Raw genomic sequence first — 21,741 nt, 5'->3', positions numbered from 1 at the left:
TGATTTATATGTGCTTTTAATGTAAAAAATAACATTGGTGGTATTTCACTTAGGTAATTTACATTTTTTCTGTGTGATACAAGAAATATCGCAACACTTTTTTAGAATCCATGGAGGTGGATTATGTACAAACGATTTCATCCTATACAAAGTAGTAGATACGCAAAGTAGCTCAGACTATCAAAAATACAAGTTGTGATAAATATACCGGAGAAAAATTGCTTTAATTAGATTACTTAAGTAGCCTGAAGTAATTAATTATATATTTGAAAATCCTATGTCGGGAATTGAATCTTGGAAGGGAAAAAAAAGGAAGTGCGTTAAGGAAATATTTCTTTATGGAATGTTAAAGCTGTAACATTCTCGAAATATCAAAAAAAAAAAATTAAAATGACTTCAGCTTATTATATCACAGAATATTCAAGAATTCCCTCCTGTATTGTTGACAGATTGTCAAGCTCAAGGTCCAACGCAAGGCAAATGAATCAAATCCTTGAACAAATGTGGCAACAAGATCAAAGCGAGGGCCAGGGCCACTCAGTTTTGTATACTTCCTTCAACAAATAACAGAAAACCGGTGATTCAACCTGCGGATAAAAATAAAACAAATTAGCAGCCAACATCTATAACATGAACAAAAAAATATGTATATACATGTATATATTGAAAATGTTTCTACATGTTATCTGCCATTCATACATGGCAAAGGGTAGGGATGTTCAACCTGCTGCACATATGTGACCCAGAACATACGGCCTAACATAGAATTTGTATAAATAAATATTTTAAAACTTTCAACAGGGCTTCAACTAGATTTTTTGTCAGCTGGGGCAAGCATACATTTTGGCACCCCAGTGAATAGACTGAGATATGGGGGATATCGTCAATTAGGAAGCCCACATATACATATATATGAATAGGCATCATGCCTCTCAGCCTCTCATGTCTATCTCCGCTAGCCCCAGTGTAATGTAGAAGCAGTTATAGAGTGAATTTGGCACCCTCTCTAGTCCAATGCCTGGTGCACCAAACCTGCTTGCTTCCCTTTAGTTATGGCCCTGTGTTTCAAGATTTTAAGTACATTCCGCCACTGAAATGATAAGCACAGACCATATGCTTATTTTATTAGACTTGGAAAAATCAGCTTCATCAGCTATTGCGTGCATTTTGAGTGTTGTGGCAAGGCAAATTTTACTTTTTTTCCCCAATGAGGTCCAAACAGGTTTTATCCTCTTTGAATGTGGCAAAGTACCCAAAAAATTGGACATCCCTGGCATAGTAGGTTATGCAAATTCTATTACGATAGATCATAACCAGCATGTTTCAATACGACACAAAATACAAACGCAAATTTTCTCGCCAGGTTTTTACAGTCCTGTCTGAAGAACATGCATGATATAAAAGTGCATCGCAAGTTCAAGAAGTTTATTGAATAAACTTTCCCTTAAAAGACAAAAAATTATGTTAATTTGCATTCATGCAAATGTCTAGAGCATTTTTTCCCAACCTGTGGTTTGTGAGTATGGGGTCTGCAGGTTCATTTTCATTTGTTACCATTCCAATGAATGACACATTTTGTATGATGAAATTGCAACTTATTCAATTTTTATCACCTGCAAATTATACATTAAAAAAAACAAAACATTTTATGGGAGGGATGGCATTGAAATTAGTATTCCAATGCTAAAGGGAGTAAGCAGAGCATTGACCTTCACTATAGATGGTCCACAACATCCAAAGATTGGGAAACACTGGTCTAGAAGCATATCCAATAGGGAATTGTTTCTACACTCCAGTTACACTGAAATGACAACTACATTTAGAAAGAATAAAGAAAATCTACCCCTCCTCCTTAGAAGGACCAATTATCATTGAAGACCTTTACCTCAACTTATGTTGTTAAATATAACATCAATAACTTCAAGCATACATTTCTCTCTGGCATAAAATGCATATACTTACAGTCAATATGTATTCACATATTTTAGGTTCCATCAAATACATAGACACTGAATCGGGATGCCCAAGGTCTTCTTTGCATCTGAAGACACCAAAAAAAAAAAAGACATGGATTAAAATGAATTCTTAAATATATCAAAAAGATAAAAGAAGACATTTGTATATTTTTACGTGCCAAAAAGAATTTTCATATTAACCTGAGTTTGACTTCAACTTCTCTAGGTTTCTCAGCCTCCTCGCAAAATTCCCCATCAAAGTAGAAATGAGAAACTTGTCTGCAAATAATAAATACAAACTTGTAAATGAAAACTAAGAAAAGAAATTGCTAAAGCAAATTCAAAAAAAAGTAAAACTCAAAACATTTCATTAAACTGTGCAAATAATCAAAAAGGTGGAAAATTTCTCCCTTTTTACAGTAAGTCACAAATCAATAAGCCATTCAGCAGTTTTACTAAGCTCCTTGTTGAATTAGAAATGGACCCATTTTAAAAAGAGAAGAAAGGAGTGAAAATCCTCCCTCCTTGAGATAATACTGCATACGGTATTTGTGGGAGTAGTTGTCCCCCAGCAGGACTCTTGAGATGGCAGAAATTTCAGGGGAAACAGGAAACACAAAACCAACTTCTGTGTGTGTGTGTGGGCAAAATTATATTCACCTATCTTCGGTGAACTTTTTAGCAAGAATATACATTAAAGTAGCAACCAGGGTTGTAGTGATGATTTGTGATTTAAATCAACTGATTTTTTAAAAAAATCCCATTGATTTAAATCAATTTTTTTCAGATATGAAAAATTATCTTTTGTAATTGAATAAAATTATTTATGCAGCTCTAAAATGATTTAAATTTTTATTAAATTATTTAAAAAATTAATTTAAATATATTTTCAAATATTTTTATATTATAATATATATATATTAATATGTATATCAGAGATACCATAGTCGTACCAATTTAGCTGACAAATGGTTACCCAAGATTTACAATAATGAAGTTAGAGGATGTAAAGTAGACTTAGAAAATCAAAAATTGCATAGCGATGGATAGATATACATAACACACAGAACTTATTCATTATCAAATGGTGTGGTAAAGCCACCCATATTGATACTATTGACACATCCGGTTTATCACATGTTGGAAATTATTTAGTAAATGTGGTTTTTAGTTCAGTGAAAACAGAACAAAACTTCAAATGTAACATACCAAGTTTTGTTACTGCAAATATGGTTTCAAAAGTGTAGCTTTTAGGACTTGCATATTGGTACATTGCCCACATTTTAAACTTGTTAGCTGAAGATTTGGTTAAAACTGATGTAACAAAGCATTTTACAAGTATATTTAGATACTTCTGCAATCATCTCTCAAAAGCATGGTATCGTGTGTAAAGTGGAAGTGCATTGGTCTTCCTGCAGAGGTATGACGGAATACTTATTGTGATTCTCTTGAATCTTATGTTAAAAATTTGTCAGTTGTTACCAAAGTTTGTGAAGATCACAGATCTCAGTAACATCTCTAGTGAAATCTTAAATATTGATTCAAAAAGAAATGTCAAGGACATAATTGCAATTTTGAAACCAATAGCCAAAATTAACGATTTTGTACAAATGAACACACACAACTGCTCCATAGCTGAATGTGTATTGGCATGGAAAAAGCTGGAATTGAAGATAAAAAGAAGCATCAACATCAAACAATAAAGACGTTTTGTCATCAGAGTATAAAAATATGTATGAACAATCATTAACAGATGCACACTTTGCAGATTTATCCTAAGTTCATCAGTGTTAATTTCTAATAGGGAATTAATGGTCTTGAATTTATCAAACAAAAATGTGGCTCTGGGTTCTTGGCAATTACACTAAAGTTTTTGGGAAAGTTAGAATCATTTCATGCTAAAAAAAAAATAATTTTTTTCACCCTAAGGTTGTTGATACAATGTCTGATTTTGAGTGGTGGAATAGTTTTTATAATGTTTTGGGTAAAAATACAATTACAGAGAGCAATATGATATTCGTAAACATGCTAACTATAGTCAAATCACTGATGCCTGTGTTGAAAGGATTTTTTCAAGGGTGCAGTTCATTCCAAATAGCGAAACAGATTAAGAGTAGACAAAGCATCCCAAACTAGTGTTTCTAATGAAATAAATGAACACACAGGAAAACAAATGAAATTCACACAGGGTAAAATTATTTAATACTTGATGTAAGATATCTATTCAAGAAGTGTTTTTTCCCCCTTTTCTTAATAAAACGTTCTGAAATATTTCACAAGTATGATTTTTTATCTTTAGTTTGCAAATATTTTTTAAATAGCCATTATTTTTGTAAGTTTAAATTTCTTAAATGTTACATTCTTTAAAGAAAACATAGATTAGTGACTAGTGTGTTAGTAATATATATATTTTAAAAATCAATAAAATAAAAAAAAATCTGATTTAAATCAATTTTTTTTTTAAATAATCAAAAAAATCAACAACCCTGGTAGCAACATTTGACAAGGAACTTAGCTTATTATCAGTAGAAAAATTTACCTCAACTTTGTTTCCTTCACTGGCATTAATCTTGGAATGTATCACTGATGTAGTGTGTATATATGATACACCTTTATAATCCTATACACTCCTCGCCTTTCAAGCCCATTTCTCTTTATGTTAAAGGGTTAATAATTTTAAGGTTAATAATTTAACAGAATGATGACAACAGCCAATCAGATAACTCCACATCTCTCGGCCAATCAGGTTCTACCAGCATAACAACTGTTTACAATACGCTGCCAGCCATAGAATCAACTGACCAATCACAAAACAATAGTGTAGTTCAAGCCACTTATGTGCATAAATACAACCTGAGACTCCGGAAAACTTGACTTTGATCCAGTTTATCAATTCTCCTGATGATGCCAACCACTAGTGTTGGGGAAACGTTGAGAACAAACTCAAACGGACGACGGTCTTCGAACCCGAAAAAACAATTTTTATCACTTAATAATTTTCGTTTTAAAGATAGCGATGGTTTAATAGCATATTCTGTGGAACACTGGGAGTTTTATAGGCATGATTTTTAAATAAAAAGTATGAGATAAAATATTTGAGAAATTTAATACGAAAAAGTGAATGTGAAGAGATGCCTAGAACATGTATGTTTTGGTAAAGATATATGCATAAGAAAATATTTGATGCAACTCAACTTACTTGATATCTGTTCCAACTTTAGGTTTCTTTGTTGGATGCTCCTCTATCCATTTGAGATGCTTCTTCATATTCCACTTACCAAGATTTACTGTCAGTTTGCTCCCATCATCATTCTGAAACATTAAAAAGGAAGAAGTTTCTTATTTTAACTTTATTTAAGGAAATTTTGTTTTAGCACAGAAACATAAATATATGTAAAACTCACTGAAATTAATGAGCAAGAGGTTTTTTTATTCAAAATTTACTAAATGTGAGAGAGTGCTTTAAAATCTCAAAATGTACAGACTTCATACTTCATGGTGAAGTATTGCAATGCCATATTTGCCCCTCATTCTGTAAATGACAAAGTGGATGACATAAAATGGTGTTAAATTTTGTAAAATATACAAAATAGAAAATCACTGCTGCACAAATCCATGAAAACTTCACTATGCATATGGAGCATAGGCAGAAATAGACTCGAAAGTGTGCGGGAAGGGCATGATGATGATGTCAATTCATATATATGCAAATACATTAGATCAGCCGGCTTTAACTTCAATGCTGTGGCAACCCCCCCCCCTCCTGTATCTCCACCCATAATATGGAAATTAATGAATGGGTTAGAATTTGGGGACTAGGTGAATCATTTTAGAAATGGGCAAACTAGTTTCAAAGATAAATGCCATAGCAGTTACACTCACACTGCTTGCACTAAACACTGTTATCAGAGAAGAAAATAATTTTGAAGAACATTCTTGCTCCTCCCCAAAATTTTGAAGGGTAGTTTTGCAAAAAGAGGGATACTTGTTTTTCATTAGAAAAAATGCCATATTTATTCTAATGAAAAACAGAGAAATTATTCTATTAAAAAATAGCTTAAATTTAAAGGACTGCTCAACAAAATTTGGTGCAGTAAAATCATATTTCAATGTGTGAATCACACATCTAGATGTGTTTTGGAAAACACTGACTGAACTCAATAAGTTCGTATGATATTCAAGAAAAAACAAGTGTGACAGTGAAATAAATCAGAGCAAAACTTGGAATAGGACGGAAACGCGCGCGCACACACACCTTTTAAATAATATTCATAACCAAAGGAACAGATGCAATTCTAGAAATTGCTAGAACTACAATGAAACCTATGTGTGTGTGAATATGATACTGCATATAACAATATTTTCTTTGGCCCTGGCAAAATTCCTATCCAATAGAAAAGAGCACAAATACTTAAACTGTATACAATGATAGCCTGTCTATAACAATATTTTTTCTAGGTCTCTACAGTATCATTATGGACAAGTTTCACTGTATTTGCCATAGCAATTATTATAATTTATAATGAGAAATTCTGCTTTAAGGTTAGAAAGAATATGACAAAAATAGAGGAAGACTGCAAGAGGGAAGAGTTGGTCTACTATAACACAAGCAGAGCAAGAAGCAAGACTTTCAGTATAACACAGACATGGACGGAGATTTTTAAATATTTTTTGAATTAAAAAAAAGAAATTTCCGTCTGGGTGGGAGGCACACGAGCCCCCTCCCTCGTACATTTCTGATTCCACCAATAACATGCGTTAGGAGGTGGGGGGCAGTGATGACAAAATTTTGCTGACAAGGGGGTCAGAGTTTTGCTGCGGGGGGGGGGGGGGTCAAAAATGGTTAAAAATTTTCTTACATAATACTTGAACGGCCCCTTAGGCATAATAAAAAATTGATATATTTTCAGTTAGCATGAAGTATTTTTTTCTAAAACTTTCCTAACAAGGTTTGACAGCATATTAAGAAAATAAATAAATGTGCCCTTGAGCACAAAAATTAGGGCAATTATTTTGATATTTGAATTTCGTTGATTATATCTCTCGAGAGGCTAACTTTTGAGATTTACGTGATGGAAAAAATAAATTTTAACAAGATAACTGTAGGAAATACATGAATAACTTGAAGATCAAAGCTCTCGCAGGATCATAAATTATGTGCATAATATTATTTGATGGAACTAACCAAGTGCTTATCAATAGAGATTTCTCATGACTAATGCAATTCTCTCATGAAATGACTATAATCAAATGAGTTCAATTCAGAAGTGACAACTACAGTTTTAATGAGTTGCTAATTTTGCACGAAACCTCACTTAAATTATACAATTTTGTGACTGAAGTAACAACCATGATTCTCAAATTTTACATGAAAAATCACATGACCAGTACATAACTTACTATGTGATACTGATTGACTTGCTTTCCATAGCAGAACTCATAACGCCACCAACCACCGCCCTGTTAAAAAAACAGATGCATAAAACATAAGCTATGAACCCTGTAGGCTACATTCTGCAAATTTATGAATTTTTCTTTTTGATTAACAATAACTGTATATCTAATATCCTTAAGCATTTAGTACATTAAATAACAAGGTAATAAATAACTAAACTGAATTTACCATATTTTTTCTTTTGATTTCAACTCTTATATTATCAAAAGATGAGTTGACAAAATGAAAAAAAAAACCAATTAAACATTTATAAATTCAAATTTAATAGGATATAAATAGATATATTGCTTGCAACTATTGTTCTCATCGTTACATGGCACAAACTAGATGATCAATGAAAGTTACTCTCATTTAACATCTATTCAAGGAAACAATAGTAAAAGATATATCAACCACATAATTTTTCACTACTGGGAGGAAGGCAATGAAATGTGATAAATAAGTTTGAGAATTGAAAACTTCAGTTTTATTTGACAAATTCTAGGTTTTTTTAAACATATGGATGTGGATAATTTTCAAAAATAAATGTACAGAAAGTTTGAAAAACATATTAAGTCAAGCCCAAAAGAACATGCTCTCAATCAATTGAATTCATATTACTAAAAAAACAATCAATTTTCAAATTTAAATTTTTTAAACTCAATCAGATGAGATGCTGTATTTTCTCTCTTACCTAATACTACTTATGTGTAATCCTACACACGCATCTCTGGGGATTTCTAATGAACTGTTACATGCTGGAACAAGTTGTGTGTGTATGTGTGACCCTAACACATTTATGTGGTCAGAATTATATGCGTTTTGTTAGAGTGAGGCTACCCTACTAGCTTCCATACTTATAAGTGAAAATGACAAACACATGAATTTTCGTGTTATGTAAGAATCATGTTGGGAGCTCTGTTTGCTCTTTGGAGAGAGAGACTTTTCAAATCAAACACAGGCTTGCATGCAGATCTTGAAGTTGGGAAATCACAGGAAAAAAAATTCATCCAACCAACACCGTGACGCCAATGGGGTTCGAACCTGGATCTACATGACAGCACAGTGGCACTATTTATGTCTGCTGGACAGCTAGGAAGTGTCTGACAGGAACCATGTGTCAGGATTAGTATACACAATCAGCATTAATTTTATAACTTTGACAATGACACAATAATAAATATATATATATTATTTACCATTCACTAACCCAATCAAAGTAAAGACTTGCTAAAACAGTCATAAAATATTTGTTGGGTGTGTTTAACACAGTGATGAGAGACAACACTTGAAATTCAAGACTATGACTTATGTGAAATTAAAATAAAGCCTTACACCTCGTAGACAGTATTTCCCCATAAGTAAATCATCTATCAACTGGTCGTCATGTGGAGGTTCAGCTGTCTTTTCAGACACTTTGACTGCAGCTATATCTTGCATTTTTACTTTGGCTACCTTGGCTCTTTCTTGTAATACTTTTGCATCCTCTTTCAACGATTGTGATTTTGGTTTTGTTTCAACCTCCTCCTCCAGAATAGCAGTTCCCTGCAAGATAAGAAAAATTAATTGCCTACAAAAACCACTCCTTCCCCACAAAAAACTCTTGTTGTATAAACTAACGACACTTTATAATGTTTTGTGCATAGCAAATTATTATCCACACACTTTATCATGTAGCAAGTGATAAGTAGAGTCAAGCCCATAAGATTCTTTCTTGAGAAAAACTCACCAATAATGGTTTGAACATTTCATGTTTCATCGAAGTCTCCATCTTTTCTAGACGTTTTGGCTTTGCTGGAGATGAATCAACAGGATGACAATACACTGCTGTTTCAGAGAAGTACTTTTTCCTAGACGATAACTCTTTCATAAGATGATTTTATAATGACAAAAATTTTGGTATAAAATGATGTTCATTTACCTTTTCATACAAATATTTTATTCTTTTTTTCCAATAATCTTTGACTGTACAGACTCAACACTATCAGATTTGGATTACAGAACTACAATACAATGAAACTCCTCTTTTGCAAACACCCGTGGGACAGAAAAAAAACTGTCCATAAAAAAAGTGACAGCTAATTAGGGGGTTTGAAATGCATACTTTTATTATAGAAGGGAAATGGTTATTTCACTATAAAAAACAGGGTGATCATTAAGAGGGGGTTTTACTGCATTTCATAGATAAATCTGAAATCTTAGTACTGTATATTCTGTAATCTTGGTATCTTCAGTGCATTATGATACTGATTTCCCCCCCCCCCCCCATCTTCCTATTATGATAGTTTAATTTTATTTTGCACAGATCACTTTAACATGATTCCAAGAAAGGCTTAATCTCATGATTCTAAGTAAAATACTATTACAGAAAAATCATGTTTAACAATACCATCTATAATGATAATCACCATTCATAATTATCATTTTCCAATCATGGCACACTTCTCAAACTATTTATGTATTCCATTTCATTTATAATGAAAAATCCTGTTTAAATTATTCTTTTCTCGGGTCCCTTGGATATTATTATATAAAGGTTTCACAGTACAAAATATACTAAATAAAACTCAACAATGAATGTTCATTTGATTAAAACAACCATAATTTGTCTCAGTGAAATCATTACCTGAATGCAGGATGTACACATAGAACTGTGGTCAGTACAATGATCTCATATTCACAGGAGGATGTCTCTTTCAGCGAGAAAATAATGTTATTTCCCTTCTGGTGACAAACATACAGTATTCGAGCAAATCTCTTTTTACCACTAATTTCACAGAATGTCCCATCTGTCATATTAATGGCAAAATAAGGAAGTTGAGCATCTTCTACTTGCACTGTAGGCAGCTGGAAACAAAAAAATCATTTCAATGTTAATATTAGAATCAAATGTTCAACATTTTCGAAGGTAATCACATATACTCTCATTATACATAGTTAACCCATTTTGAATGATGTTGCATTTGCTCAACAAATTTTCAATATTTTTTTCATATTTTTCTATGGAACAATCAGTTTTGGAAATTACAAAGGTCTTACGAGTGTGTATCACAGCATTTTTAAAAATTTATTCGTAACATAAATTTATAATTAAAAAAAAAAAAATTATCCTGATTTTTGATCAAGAATTATTTTTACTTTTTGTTCGTCACCAGAATTAAACCTTTTTTTGCAGTATATGCAATGACTATAGGTGAGAGAGAGAAATTAGAAGCCCTTTATAGGCCTATATATGATATATGTATATGAAGGCACCTTATGTGAAATGGGTGACTTTAGTGACAGCACTGAAGCTTCGCAAGGAGGCTTTCTGCCATAGAAGGTGTTGGTTGAGTGGCGGGTTTAGATGCCGCTTTACATACAACCTCTGACAATAAAGTTCGGTGAATAGTCCTGTAACATTAATGTAGATGAAATGTTAACAAAACTTACCTTACTGTCCTTCGAAATAGTCACCTCCCATTACTATGCACAGCTGAGATCTCCTATACATGTCCTGGAAACTTTGCAAGAAGTCTTCTTTTGGGATGGAGTTCAAAAGCCTCGTCACGTTTCGTTGGATGTCAGGAATATCGTCAAATCTCTTTTCTTTCAAAGCGAGTTTGATCATGGAAATAGGAAGAAGTCTGGAGGATTGAGATCTGGCGAGTATGGTGGATGCTCAATTTGCACCCCCCCCTTTTTGCCAGGAACTGTTTGACAATATTGGCTGTGTGAGGGCGAGCATTGTCGTGAACAAGAAACCATGAACCTTGTTGTGCGTACTGAGGTTGTACCCTGCGTGGACATTTCATGAAACGGGTCAAAATTTCAATGTACCTTGCAGCATTCATCGTCGTTCCCGATGAATTCCGATCTCAGGTAGAAATTCCTTGTGGATAATGCTTTGACTATCAAAAAAGGCGATTAGCATCGTTTTGATGAGTGTTTTTTCTGCTCTGACCTTTTTCCGACGAGGTGATGCAGGAGAACACCATTCCATGCTTTGCCGTTTCGTTTCAGGGTCGTACCTGAGACATCAGTTAAAAACCAATGCACTAAACAAGCACTTTGTAAAACAAGTCTTTCATGGGACACAAATGACGCTCAACTGAACAACGGTGGCGGCAGATGGTCAACACCTGCCGCTACGCATGTGCAGCATTTTGCTTCGCCAGTGATCGCCAGATCGGCCATTCTGACTTCATTCACCGAACTTTATTGTCAGAGGTTGTATTATCTTCCATGCACCGACAAAATGAATTGGCTTTGAGTTTGTCTTCTCTTGAACTCTCACATGCGTATAGGAATTCATCGTTAGAGTAAAGATTGATGAAATTTTATAAAAATAAATAAAACACCACAAGAAACTCAAAGAATGTACTAGGAAATAAAGAAGGAGCTAGGGGAGAGAGTGTCTCCCCTAGCTCCGTAGTTCATTACGGCTGTTCGTAGAAACTATGGACAATCCATAGTAGTTGGCAACTCTGCATATTGCACAATTCAGTTACAAACTGGAGGAGCAGCAAAAATGAGTTGTTAATAAAACACAAAGCATACAATGTTTTCCAACTGGATAATGACAAATGATCAATTATTCACTTGGAAAACATGGTTCAGACAGCAAAATAATATGGGTTACATACATACACGCATTTAAAAAAAATTAAATTCAAGACCTCATACAGTAGAATCTCTCCAGCAGAGGAATATGGATGAGGTGCATGTGTGGTATAGTAGTATAACCTCTCCAATGTTGGACACTTCTGCTGAGAATGTTTTCTCAACCAGGGAATGACTTTTTTTATTTAAAATTCTGTTGAGGCTTTTTCAATTATATATCAGCTGATTTATACTTTTTCTTGTAACACATTTTCTTTATGTACTGTGTCGGCAGCAGGTAGCACGCTTCTGAGAAACAATGATAACACCTCCATGTCTCGATGAATGGGATTTAATCAACGTTAGATTTGGTAAAAAGAAATTTTCTTTCCTCATTTCATTTCTCTGCGCTGTACAGTAGTTACATTTAGTGTTTTAGACCTTGTATAGGGTTTAATTATTTCCCGTCATTATCTAAGTGACTTTCCAAACATGCAGCAAATGTAAATTGATGTGGAAGATACAAAATGCAAATGAAAAAACAATGCTTTTGAGTATATGTGAGAAAGTTACATTTTTGAAAAAGCTAGAACATAGAAAACCAGTGCAAATGTTGTGTGACAAATATGGAATCAGAAAATCTACCTTTAATGATCTTCAGAAGAATAAAAAAAAATTTGGATGCATGCAATACTAAATATATTTTTTACTAGTAGTGTTATGTACAGTGTGACCTCACAAATCCAGACTTCTCTGGATCTAGGTGATTCCAGATAAAGGAATCTTCTGGATTATGGATCAATTTCATATATATTCATTTCCCATGTTTCATATCTAAAGTAGTAATCTGCCTCTCTGAGAACTGATTCCTATTTTTCTTGAAAAAATAAATAAAGCAATAGGCCTATATATGGGTATAGCAACAGATAATTTAATTTAAAAACCATAGTTTCTAAATTACATATCACATTACTAGTTATTCACAGAAAAGAAAATCCTTATTTCTTAAACACTTTTTTGCAGTCATTGCTCGGATCCTAAAAAACTGAAAGAATATTTTTCTTTTTTGCTTATGAAGATTGCAAACAGTAGATTTTCCAGATTCCATGTTTCCAACTGAATATCAGTGCTTGTGTGTACAATATTGTACTTGGTGTTTCATGTTCTAGTTTTTTTAAAAGCTCAGTTTTCTCACGTATACTTAAAGCATCATGTTTTCGTTTGTATCATGTGCCTGCTACATCACCTGATGTTTTGAGACACGTTTGAAAATGTGCTTAAATAATCACAGAAAATAATAGATTGCTAGAAAAGTAATAGAACACACTAAGGTTAACTGTACAACACAGAGAAATGCAATGAAAAAAGTTCTTTTGGTCAAAACTGAATTCTGACTAATCACATTTATTGAGATGCACAGGTGCCATCATTGTTTCCCAGAAACCTGAAAATCACAGTGGACACCAATAATAAGTGGTATAAAAAAGAAATAAATTAGCCAATGTATTAGAAAAATCCAAAACAGAATTTAGGGAAAAAAATCAAAAGTTCCAGTTTGCAGCAAAAAAAAAATATTTGGCTGAAATATCCAGATTATAGATCCGTCCAGATTTGGGATGTTCTACTTTAATTTAGAAATTGTGGTTCAAAATTAAATTTGATCTATATTATGGAAACACCTAGTTCAAGGAATTTGAAAGGTTCTACTGTATATGAATCAGTAGAAATGACATTTTTATCTACATATTGATAGAGTGTTAATGATTGATCAAGACTATACAAGAAATGTGTTTGAGATGATGCACCAATGATACCGCTACATGTAATGCATTCAAGGTGAAAACATGAAAAACAAAATTTTCTTTTCTTACATTTAGTTGTTCATTTTCATCTTTCAAGCGATCTGAAAGAAAGGGGGGAGGGGTTATTATATATAGTTACAGTTTGATTTTTCAAATGAGTTCCACCATTAACAGATTTTTACAATAACAAATGTTCATGAAATTCATAACAAAAAAATGTATATACATGCAAATGATCTATTTATACAAAATAAACAAAAATTTACCTTCTGCAAAAGCAGCTTCAAGATCAAATTTCCCTAAAAAGTACTCCAGCCTGACTTTCTGAAAATTAAAAATTGAAAAAATTCTGAATTCAGAAGAGAAATGATTCCAAACAGTACTATAAATGTTTACTTAGTTATAGAATAATAAGAGTTACTTACACCTTTACCCGAATTTTCTTCGTGAAATTGTGTTATGTAATGACCATGGCACAGTTCATAAATCCAAAATGATTCAATCTAATCTTGAAAAAAAAATTTCTACATGAATTTTTTTTTAAATATCAAAAATATAAGGAGCAGCATAAACATTTTGTTGTTTATTGAAAATACATTTGAAAAATATAAGGTTCTCAATATATCATATTTTAACTTGTACAACCCCTTTTTCCCAAAAATTAGGTCCCAAAAATATAGGAGGAGGTTTCTTATACATGCATAGCAGTATTACACATGCATCTTAAAAGCTTTTTTGCAAATTTTTAAGCTGAAAAAAATTAGGGGGGTTTTCTTATATGCATTAAAATATGGTAATTCAGCAATATTAGCATTTAACTTAAAAATTTAACCAGCTTTTTTTGTAGGATTTAGTTTTTTTTTCTATTGTGCTTTAGTATTATTTCATGGAATCAAATATTGGGAAGGAGGAGTTACAAGCCTGGGATTTATAATTTGCACATTAGAAAAAAATCTTAGCATATAAAGCTGTATCAGTATCAATAAATCCTCACGTAACTATAATTATATAAAAGTTGTGCTTTTTTCTTTCTTCTGTTTATCATTAAAAGAAATTCTAGTCAAATGAACTCAAAATCATGAATAATGAGCTTTGCATAGTACCTAATGCATTTTGTGTGTCTTCTATACGCCTACCTATTTCAGCATTTATTCTAAAATATGCTACTTAATAACATTTTCCATTACGAATTAGGCCCACGATACACGCTACTTAGCAGCACGAAAAAGTAGCATGTTTATGTCAGGCCTTAAACACGAAAGAAATCATTTGAATTAATGATAACAATTAGAGAATGTGAGAAATAAAATTGTCCCTGAACATGATATTGAACTAGAGAAATAGTAACTTGCCTTGAGTGCACACACAATTTGAGAAAAAATTGGTTTTAATAATTGAAGAGGAGATTCTCCTTTGTACTTGTCAGATGATGCCTATGGGGGACAACAGAAATAGATAGAAAATTCAATAAAATGAAATGTGCATGATTTTAGCATAATACATAAACAAAAATACACAAAAGAAAGAAAAGAAATTGTATGGGAACAAAAAATATGGTAAGTTATTGGCCACAATAGATTCATGTTTATTTTGGGGGGAAGGGGGTGCACTATATACCTTTCAGACCCAAGCATTCATTTTTTGATACTCAAGAAATGCATTAAAAATACAAAATGTCAGAAAAATCATTATTTTTTCATTTATTTTTTAAATTTACATTTTCTTGTGAAGAAATAATTCACTATGTTCAAATTTTTTCAGCCAAGATGATGAAGGGTATATTCATCTTCACATACAGTTTTGTCCAGAATTCTATTGCTAAATTTTATACAATACCTCACACTTTTCAGGGAGGCACTTTCTCCTGGAATCCATCTTAAAAACCCCCTGAAAGTTTAATTTCAAGTGCTGCCCTCTAATGAAAGCCCCCCTGAAAGTTCATACTCACCTATATGAAAGTACATGTTCCCGACTGACAGCTTACACAATCCTTTAAGTCAGGGCTTAAATCCCTGAGGTCAAAAGAAAAACATTTTGCAGTGAGGAAAAAGCAATTCACATTTGTAGCACCAGGGTCTGAAAGGGATATTTAACACACGCACAAAGGCTTAAAGCAAAAAAAGATTTAAAATAAATATGGAATTTTAAGTACAGTAATACTAAGACTTGCGTCACCCCTATTTATATTGTCTCATACAAACAATGGTTTTTTTCTCGATTAGATGCATTTTCAACAAAGCTTGAAGGTTTTTTGCATTTTTGGAGAGAAAGTCACATAAACAAAGGACAAATATAGAGAATTTGAAATTTATTAAAATATGCAAATTTATTTCCCTTGCCCCTAGGAGCATTACAGTGGAAAGTGTAATTTAATTTTGCATCTTTTTTCCACTTACGTCATCTGACTTGGAACAAAGCACTAATGTAATTTGGGGGTGTACTTTGAATGAATGGGAAAATAACTTTGAGACATAAATGGTTTTTTTTAGAAAAATTATATTTTTTCATACCTGGTGGCAATGATTTGTGTGGCGCATAGTATTTTAAGGCAGGGCATGGGAAGAGATGCGGGGGGGGGCAGCATCAAAGGTGGAGTCGACTGATCGAATGTATATATGAATTGACATCATCATCAGATGATTGACATGCTCCCCAGACTTCCAAATCTATCTCCACCTCTGGGCAGGGGTTCTGAAAATGTGCACTGTGCAGCAGTGGTCGAAAGATTTTTTGAAGAGATCCTTTGTTAAACTAATCTGGTGAGCTGCAGATAAGCGTTGATTATGATAAGGGGGTGCCGCAAGTGGAAAAAGTTTGAGAACCCGTGTAGAAGGAGGTGCATGATTTTAAAAGTTTGTTCTAGAATTTTACAGTGTATCAAAATTACGTATTTCGCAATGTATATCTGAAAATTTATAATAAATTCTGATAAATTTTTTAATATGATTTAATCAACCATAACAAATGAATGTGACAACACTGGTGTCAATTTAACATCCCAATGTTATGGTAAATTTACGGATTATGCATAATTACCTTAGTGCAGGGGTTCTCAAACATTTTTTTCCATCCAGTGCCCTTTTTCTCCCATTCAATGCTCATCCGCGAGCTTCGCCGGCTCCTTAGAACCATTTAACAAAGAATCTTTTTGAAAAACCTTTGTCAGAGTCACTGCTCGCTAACACCTCTGACAAAGGTTCGAGGCAGACCAGGGCGCACAGTTTGAGAACCTCTGCCTTAGTGTAATTGGTGAATTTTATAAATATGAAAGAATTCCACATGAATTTAGGATGTGTGATGAATAGAGTTGGACTCCGATATAAAGTATTGTACCATTATTGTAACAATACATGTATGAATTAGCATGACTAGTATATCATATAGTAAGATTTATCATGTTTACAAATGATGCAACACTTGGGTATTATGCATAACCAAAAGTAAAAGTGATAATTTTTTTAGTAGGCCTACTTAATTCACCAACGACACTTGGGTACACTTCATAATTGCCAATAAAAGTGATAAATTTATGGAAATTTATCAATTTTACCAAAATACTTGGAGATTATGCATAATAACTGTTTATTATGCATAATGACTGGATTTATCACATTTACAGTGTAACAGATATTACTTACGTTCCTTTCATCCTTTTCCTCTGAAGATGGTAAAAAACATTTATATCGCTCATGGTCAACTGATGTCAAATATAAAACATTTCCTTGCTCCTAGAAAAAGAAAAAAAGAATTCAATTAAATACAATGAAGCCAGCCCTGCTACAGCAAAACCAGACTGAAAGCAAACCTTCAGATATGGAAAAAGTGACATTTTTGACCTTACATGTTCGCATTTCATGTGGGAGGTAGATCAATGCGAGGTATCATGATAAAATGAGTTTCATTAAAATTTTTTTTCTATTAACCATTTTTTAAGGACCTTTAACCTTTAATTAAACCTTAAATTAACCTTTGTTTGGTATTTTTTTCATTGGGCAACTAGTTCTTTAAGCCTGCAGATTTTCATTTCCCCCTTTTTTTTCACAGTTGTTCTGCTTTGGAATCGTGAAGTCATAACTAGAGGTCGTATAACTTGAAGTGAAGTCATAACTAGAGGTCACTAGTAATAATCAGCTTTTGTGCTGATGAGCGTACCGTTTGAAATGTGGTTAGAATTTTAAAGCTTGTTTTATTTGTCTTCATTATACTGTTTATACATAGTATGTTACCTTCGTTTTTCTCACATTCGAATACCACATTTCTGAACTCGTTTTCTCTGAGGTTGTAGGTCTACATTTCATATTTTCATTTTTATTACTTTTTTTGAATCCTAGCTGGTGTACCTTGATTCAATCCCACAATCACTATTTTTATTGAACCCAAAGAATTCTGGGTGGACTCAACGTAAAAAAAAGGGTCATTGTAATATTTGTAAGAGTCCCAGTGTTTTGTTCTGGAATCATGTTTTTGAGTTTTTTAACTCCTGAATCACAGTTTTCTTCATAACTTAGATATTGTTATTACAGTGATACCTTGGTTAATGAATGCCTCAAATTACGATCTTTTCATTTTTGTGATTTTTATTTCCATTGATATGAATGCACACGTTAACTATGAAATTAGTATGACATGAATGTCGCTCTCCACTTGTCAATACGTTGTGAAGATATTTATTATTTGAGATGTTGATTTCTTTTCTTTTTTTTAAGGAAGGAAAAATGTCTTGTAAGAAATTAGTCCCTTCGTGAGCTGAATTTTCACACCTGCTGCATGAAATTTTAAACAATACAGTGCGTGAAAAAAATGTGGTCTACATTCCCAAGATGGCCTCTCTGGGCGGTCAGTGGTCATGTCTGTCTGTCTGTGGTCTACATTTGATATTTTCATTACTTTTTTGTATACTAGCTGGTGTACCTTGATTCGATCCCACCATCATATTTTTATTGAACCCAAAGAATTCGGGGTGGACTCGAGGTCATAAAAGGCACCGCTTCACATTAAGAATGTTTCATATTTCTTCTGTTTCAAAATGAGCGGCTTCGAAAGGAAACAGTTTTTGAAAAAAGGAAAGCTCAAGATCATTTTCAAGTTGCCGCTGGATTAAATAAAAACAATGTGGTGTCAAAATATGACATATCTCAATCTATTATTTCAAAATTTGATAAACAAAAATTGGATAAAGTTGGAATTTCAAATTCAAACAGCAGTTACAGGATCCCATGGAAAACTACTAGAATTTCTAAAATTTTCGAGATGCAGGAGTAGCTGTCTTTACAGGACATTTGTCCGAAACATATATGGTTTCAGGACATCCATTCCCCAAATGTGCCAGTTATCAGCTTACTCATATGACAAAAGACTACTATTACTACTTAACCATATACATGTACCTCGTACACTTCCTCTACAGAATTTGGGCCAATTTAGTACATGCCAAAATGTGTGTTTCGAACCTAATATGAAGTTTGTTTTTGTGTACTGCTTATGCTGCCATCTGTCATCAATTTTTCTCACCAAGAGTATAATGATTGATTAATTGCACCATTGTAGGCCAGTTGGTCTCTGTGGCGAGAATTATGAGGAAAGATTGGAGGGAAATTCCAAAATTCCTTCAAGCATTGCACACAAATACTTAACAGGACTTTGTTTCCATGGCACAAGTGTTATATTCTTAATTTTAAAAAATCCAACAAGCCTTGCGGAGAATCAAACCTACGTCCTCTTACTTGCCACATGAGCGCTGAAGACTACAGAATCCTCTTTCGTTAGAGCTCACGTGCACTGAATGGCCCATACACAGACAGTCAAACCTAACTCAGGAAAAAGCTAGGAATTCCTGACACTGCCACCAGATGGAGACTTATTTAAAGATGAGCCTGTTACTACGAAGGTTGTGACAGTTGACCGATACAAAGATAAATCCGGGAAAGAAAGATTTCCCCCGCAAGGATAGTTGAATTTTCTTTCTTGGGTTTATCTTCGCATCAGCTATGTTTTAATAATACTGGGTGGGAAGTGTAGCGTGTTATTGTATTTCATCAATTGCAACTTCCGTGAGTGATTTGATTATTGTCCATAAATATATGTCAAGTTTCAATTGATGCTCAGATACTTATCGAATTGTTGTCAGTTAAAATCACACAAACTGATGATAAACATGCATTACATTGAGTATGATTTAAACGGCGATTCACCTCATTCTCTTGAAGCGAGGTAGGCCCGGGCCAGTTTATTTGGATCCTGACTCGACTCTCGGATGGCAAAACGAATTCTGGATCCGTTCCAACGACGACGTGACACACGCCGACGACCGAAAGAAGAAACAACAACAACAACAAACAATAATCGGCCATGTTATCATAACAACAACACAATGTCCATGTTTTGTTTTTTTTCACGACACCACGAAGAGTCTGCAACGAGAAACTGAGACCATGAAATGGAGCCAAACACACGCACACAATCAGCGGTAGAGACTTCTACATCACAGCCACGACATTGACACACCGTCTGCTTTCCGTAGAAGTTCTGCTCATACTTGCGAAAAATTTAAATAGCTGAGCTAGAGGCGACGTGTTGTTGGGAATGTATAATTTTCTAGTAAGGAATGCTCCGTCGTTGACCTATCATTCCGTATCAAGAAGAGCTTTGCTGGACCATATTTCCGGCAGACAATCCGGTCTGTGAAGATTTCCAATAAAATTTCACACCTCGCCAACTTTCACCAACGCATACATATTGCCATGCTGCAGCGTATTTAGTCCATGTCTGGCATCTTCACAATGAGAACAGTAATCAGTCGATCACCTGCACAACGAGCAAGCCGCTGTGGTGGTCGAGTGGTCATAGTGACGGACTCGCATTGCGAGGATCCGGGTTCGAGAACCACCGGCGCCACAGTGGTGGTCGGCTGAAGTTAGTTTTCTGTGGTTCCCAACTTCAAGGCGCGAATGCGAGCCGATCTTCCCGTTAAAAAGTCTCGCCACAGAGAGCAACAGGCCTACAACGTAACAAATATTCAATCATTACACATCATTCACAATTTGAAGTATAGATGGCAGCACTGAAATATTAAGCACAATACTAGCTACACTCACTAGTTAGGTGCACTCTCTTTGTTCCAGACTCTGCCACGAAGCTGGGCTGGAAGAGATCTCGGCAACGGGATAAGTCCGGTGGCAGAGCCCCTGGCGTTCATTCATTCATGCACAACGACCAAAAAAAAAAAAAGCTGAGTTGTGTGCTCCAGAAGGTAGATGGCAGCACTTGATGAGCAACACATCATAAGCATTCCTGGGAAACGGTACTTCACGTTAGGTTCAGAGCACATACACGCACATTCCGACTAGGCGGGTTGCATGTTCGGTTTAGTAGCAGGGTCGTAATTAAGGTTTTTGCCGCCCCCACAACTTAAAATTGCCGTCCCATAAATATTTCCCGCCTGCGGTACTTGCCCCCCCCCTCTAGTTTTGACCCTTTTTAGCAGTACAGTAGACGCTCGCTTTATTACGACAGCACGTTATAGCGACTATTTCATTACAAGGAACGGAAGGATAAGTCCCAAATTTTTACGTATACGATTATACGATTTTCTTTCGATACGACGATCACTCGATATAACACCTGTTATCGACGGAACGATGGGAGGGGGAAGAGTCGTTATAACGAGTGGCGACACAGTTGGTGGACGGGTGAAGTTCGTTTTCTATGGGTCCAATTTCGAGTCGCGATTACTGACCGATCTCCCTGTTGAAAAGGCTCGCTAGAGAGAGAGATAGAGAGAGCAATTGGCCTAAATGGTACAAATATATTCAATCATCACACTCCGCTAACGATTTGAAACATAGATGGCAGCACCGAAAATCAAAAACAAAACCGGCTACGCATTCAGGAGGTAACACACTTATGGCAGACGTCATTGTGTATTAATAAATTGTCCATGGGACAAACTGGAGATGTTCTCGGTTCGAAA

General features: G+C 34.2%; 1 protein-coding gene across 1 annotated transcript; it reads right to left on the bottom strand.

The window, feature by feature from the left end:
- Positions 1-20,328, bottom strand: LOC149082533 (endoplasmic reticulum lectin 1-like). Its single transcript, XM_089235781.1, has 14 exons — positions 19,964-20,328; positions 17,411-17,500; positions 15,125-15,205; positions 14,198-14,275; positions 14,039-14,096; positions 13,842-13,873; positions 10,016-10,236; positions 9,119-9,239; positions 8,725-8,934; positions 7,356-7,415; positions 5,155-5,267; positions 2,157-2,234; positions 1,963-2,041; positions 1-587 (listed from the first exon to the last, which is right to left on the bottom strand). The coding sequence occupies exons 1-14, from the start codon at positions 20,120-20,122 to the stop codon at positions 516-518; spliced, it is 1,452 nt and encodes a 483-aa protein (XP_089091907.1). The 5' UTR covers positions 20,123-20,328; the 3' UTR covers positions 1-515.
- Between the last annotated feature and the right edge of the window lie 1,413 nt (positions 20,329-21,741).

Source organism: Pholcus phalangioides, unplaced genomic scaffold (genome assembly GCF_987345545.1).
Source record: "Pholcus phalangioides strain wild (caught in Gottingen) unplaced genomic scaffold, Ppha-v1.0 ptg000009l_1, whole genome shotgun sequence".
Lineage (NCBI taxonomy): Eukaryota > Metazoa > Arthropoda > Arachnida > Araneae > Pholcidae > Pholcus > Pholcus phalangioides.
This window is presented reverse-complemented; position numbering and strand designations above follow the sequence as displayed.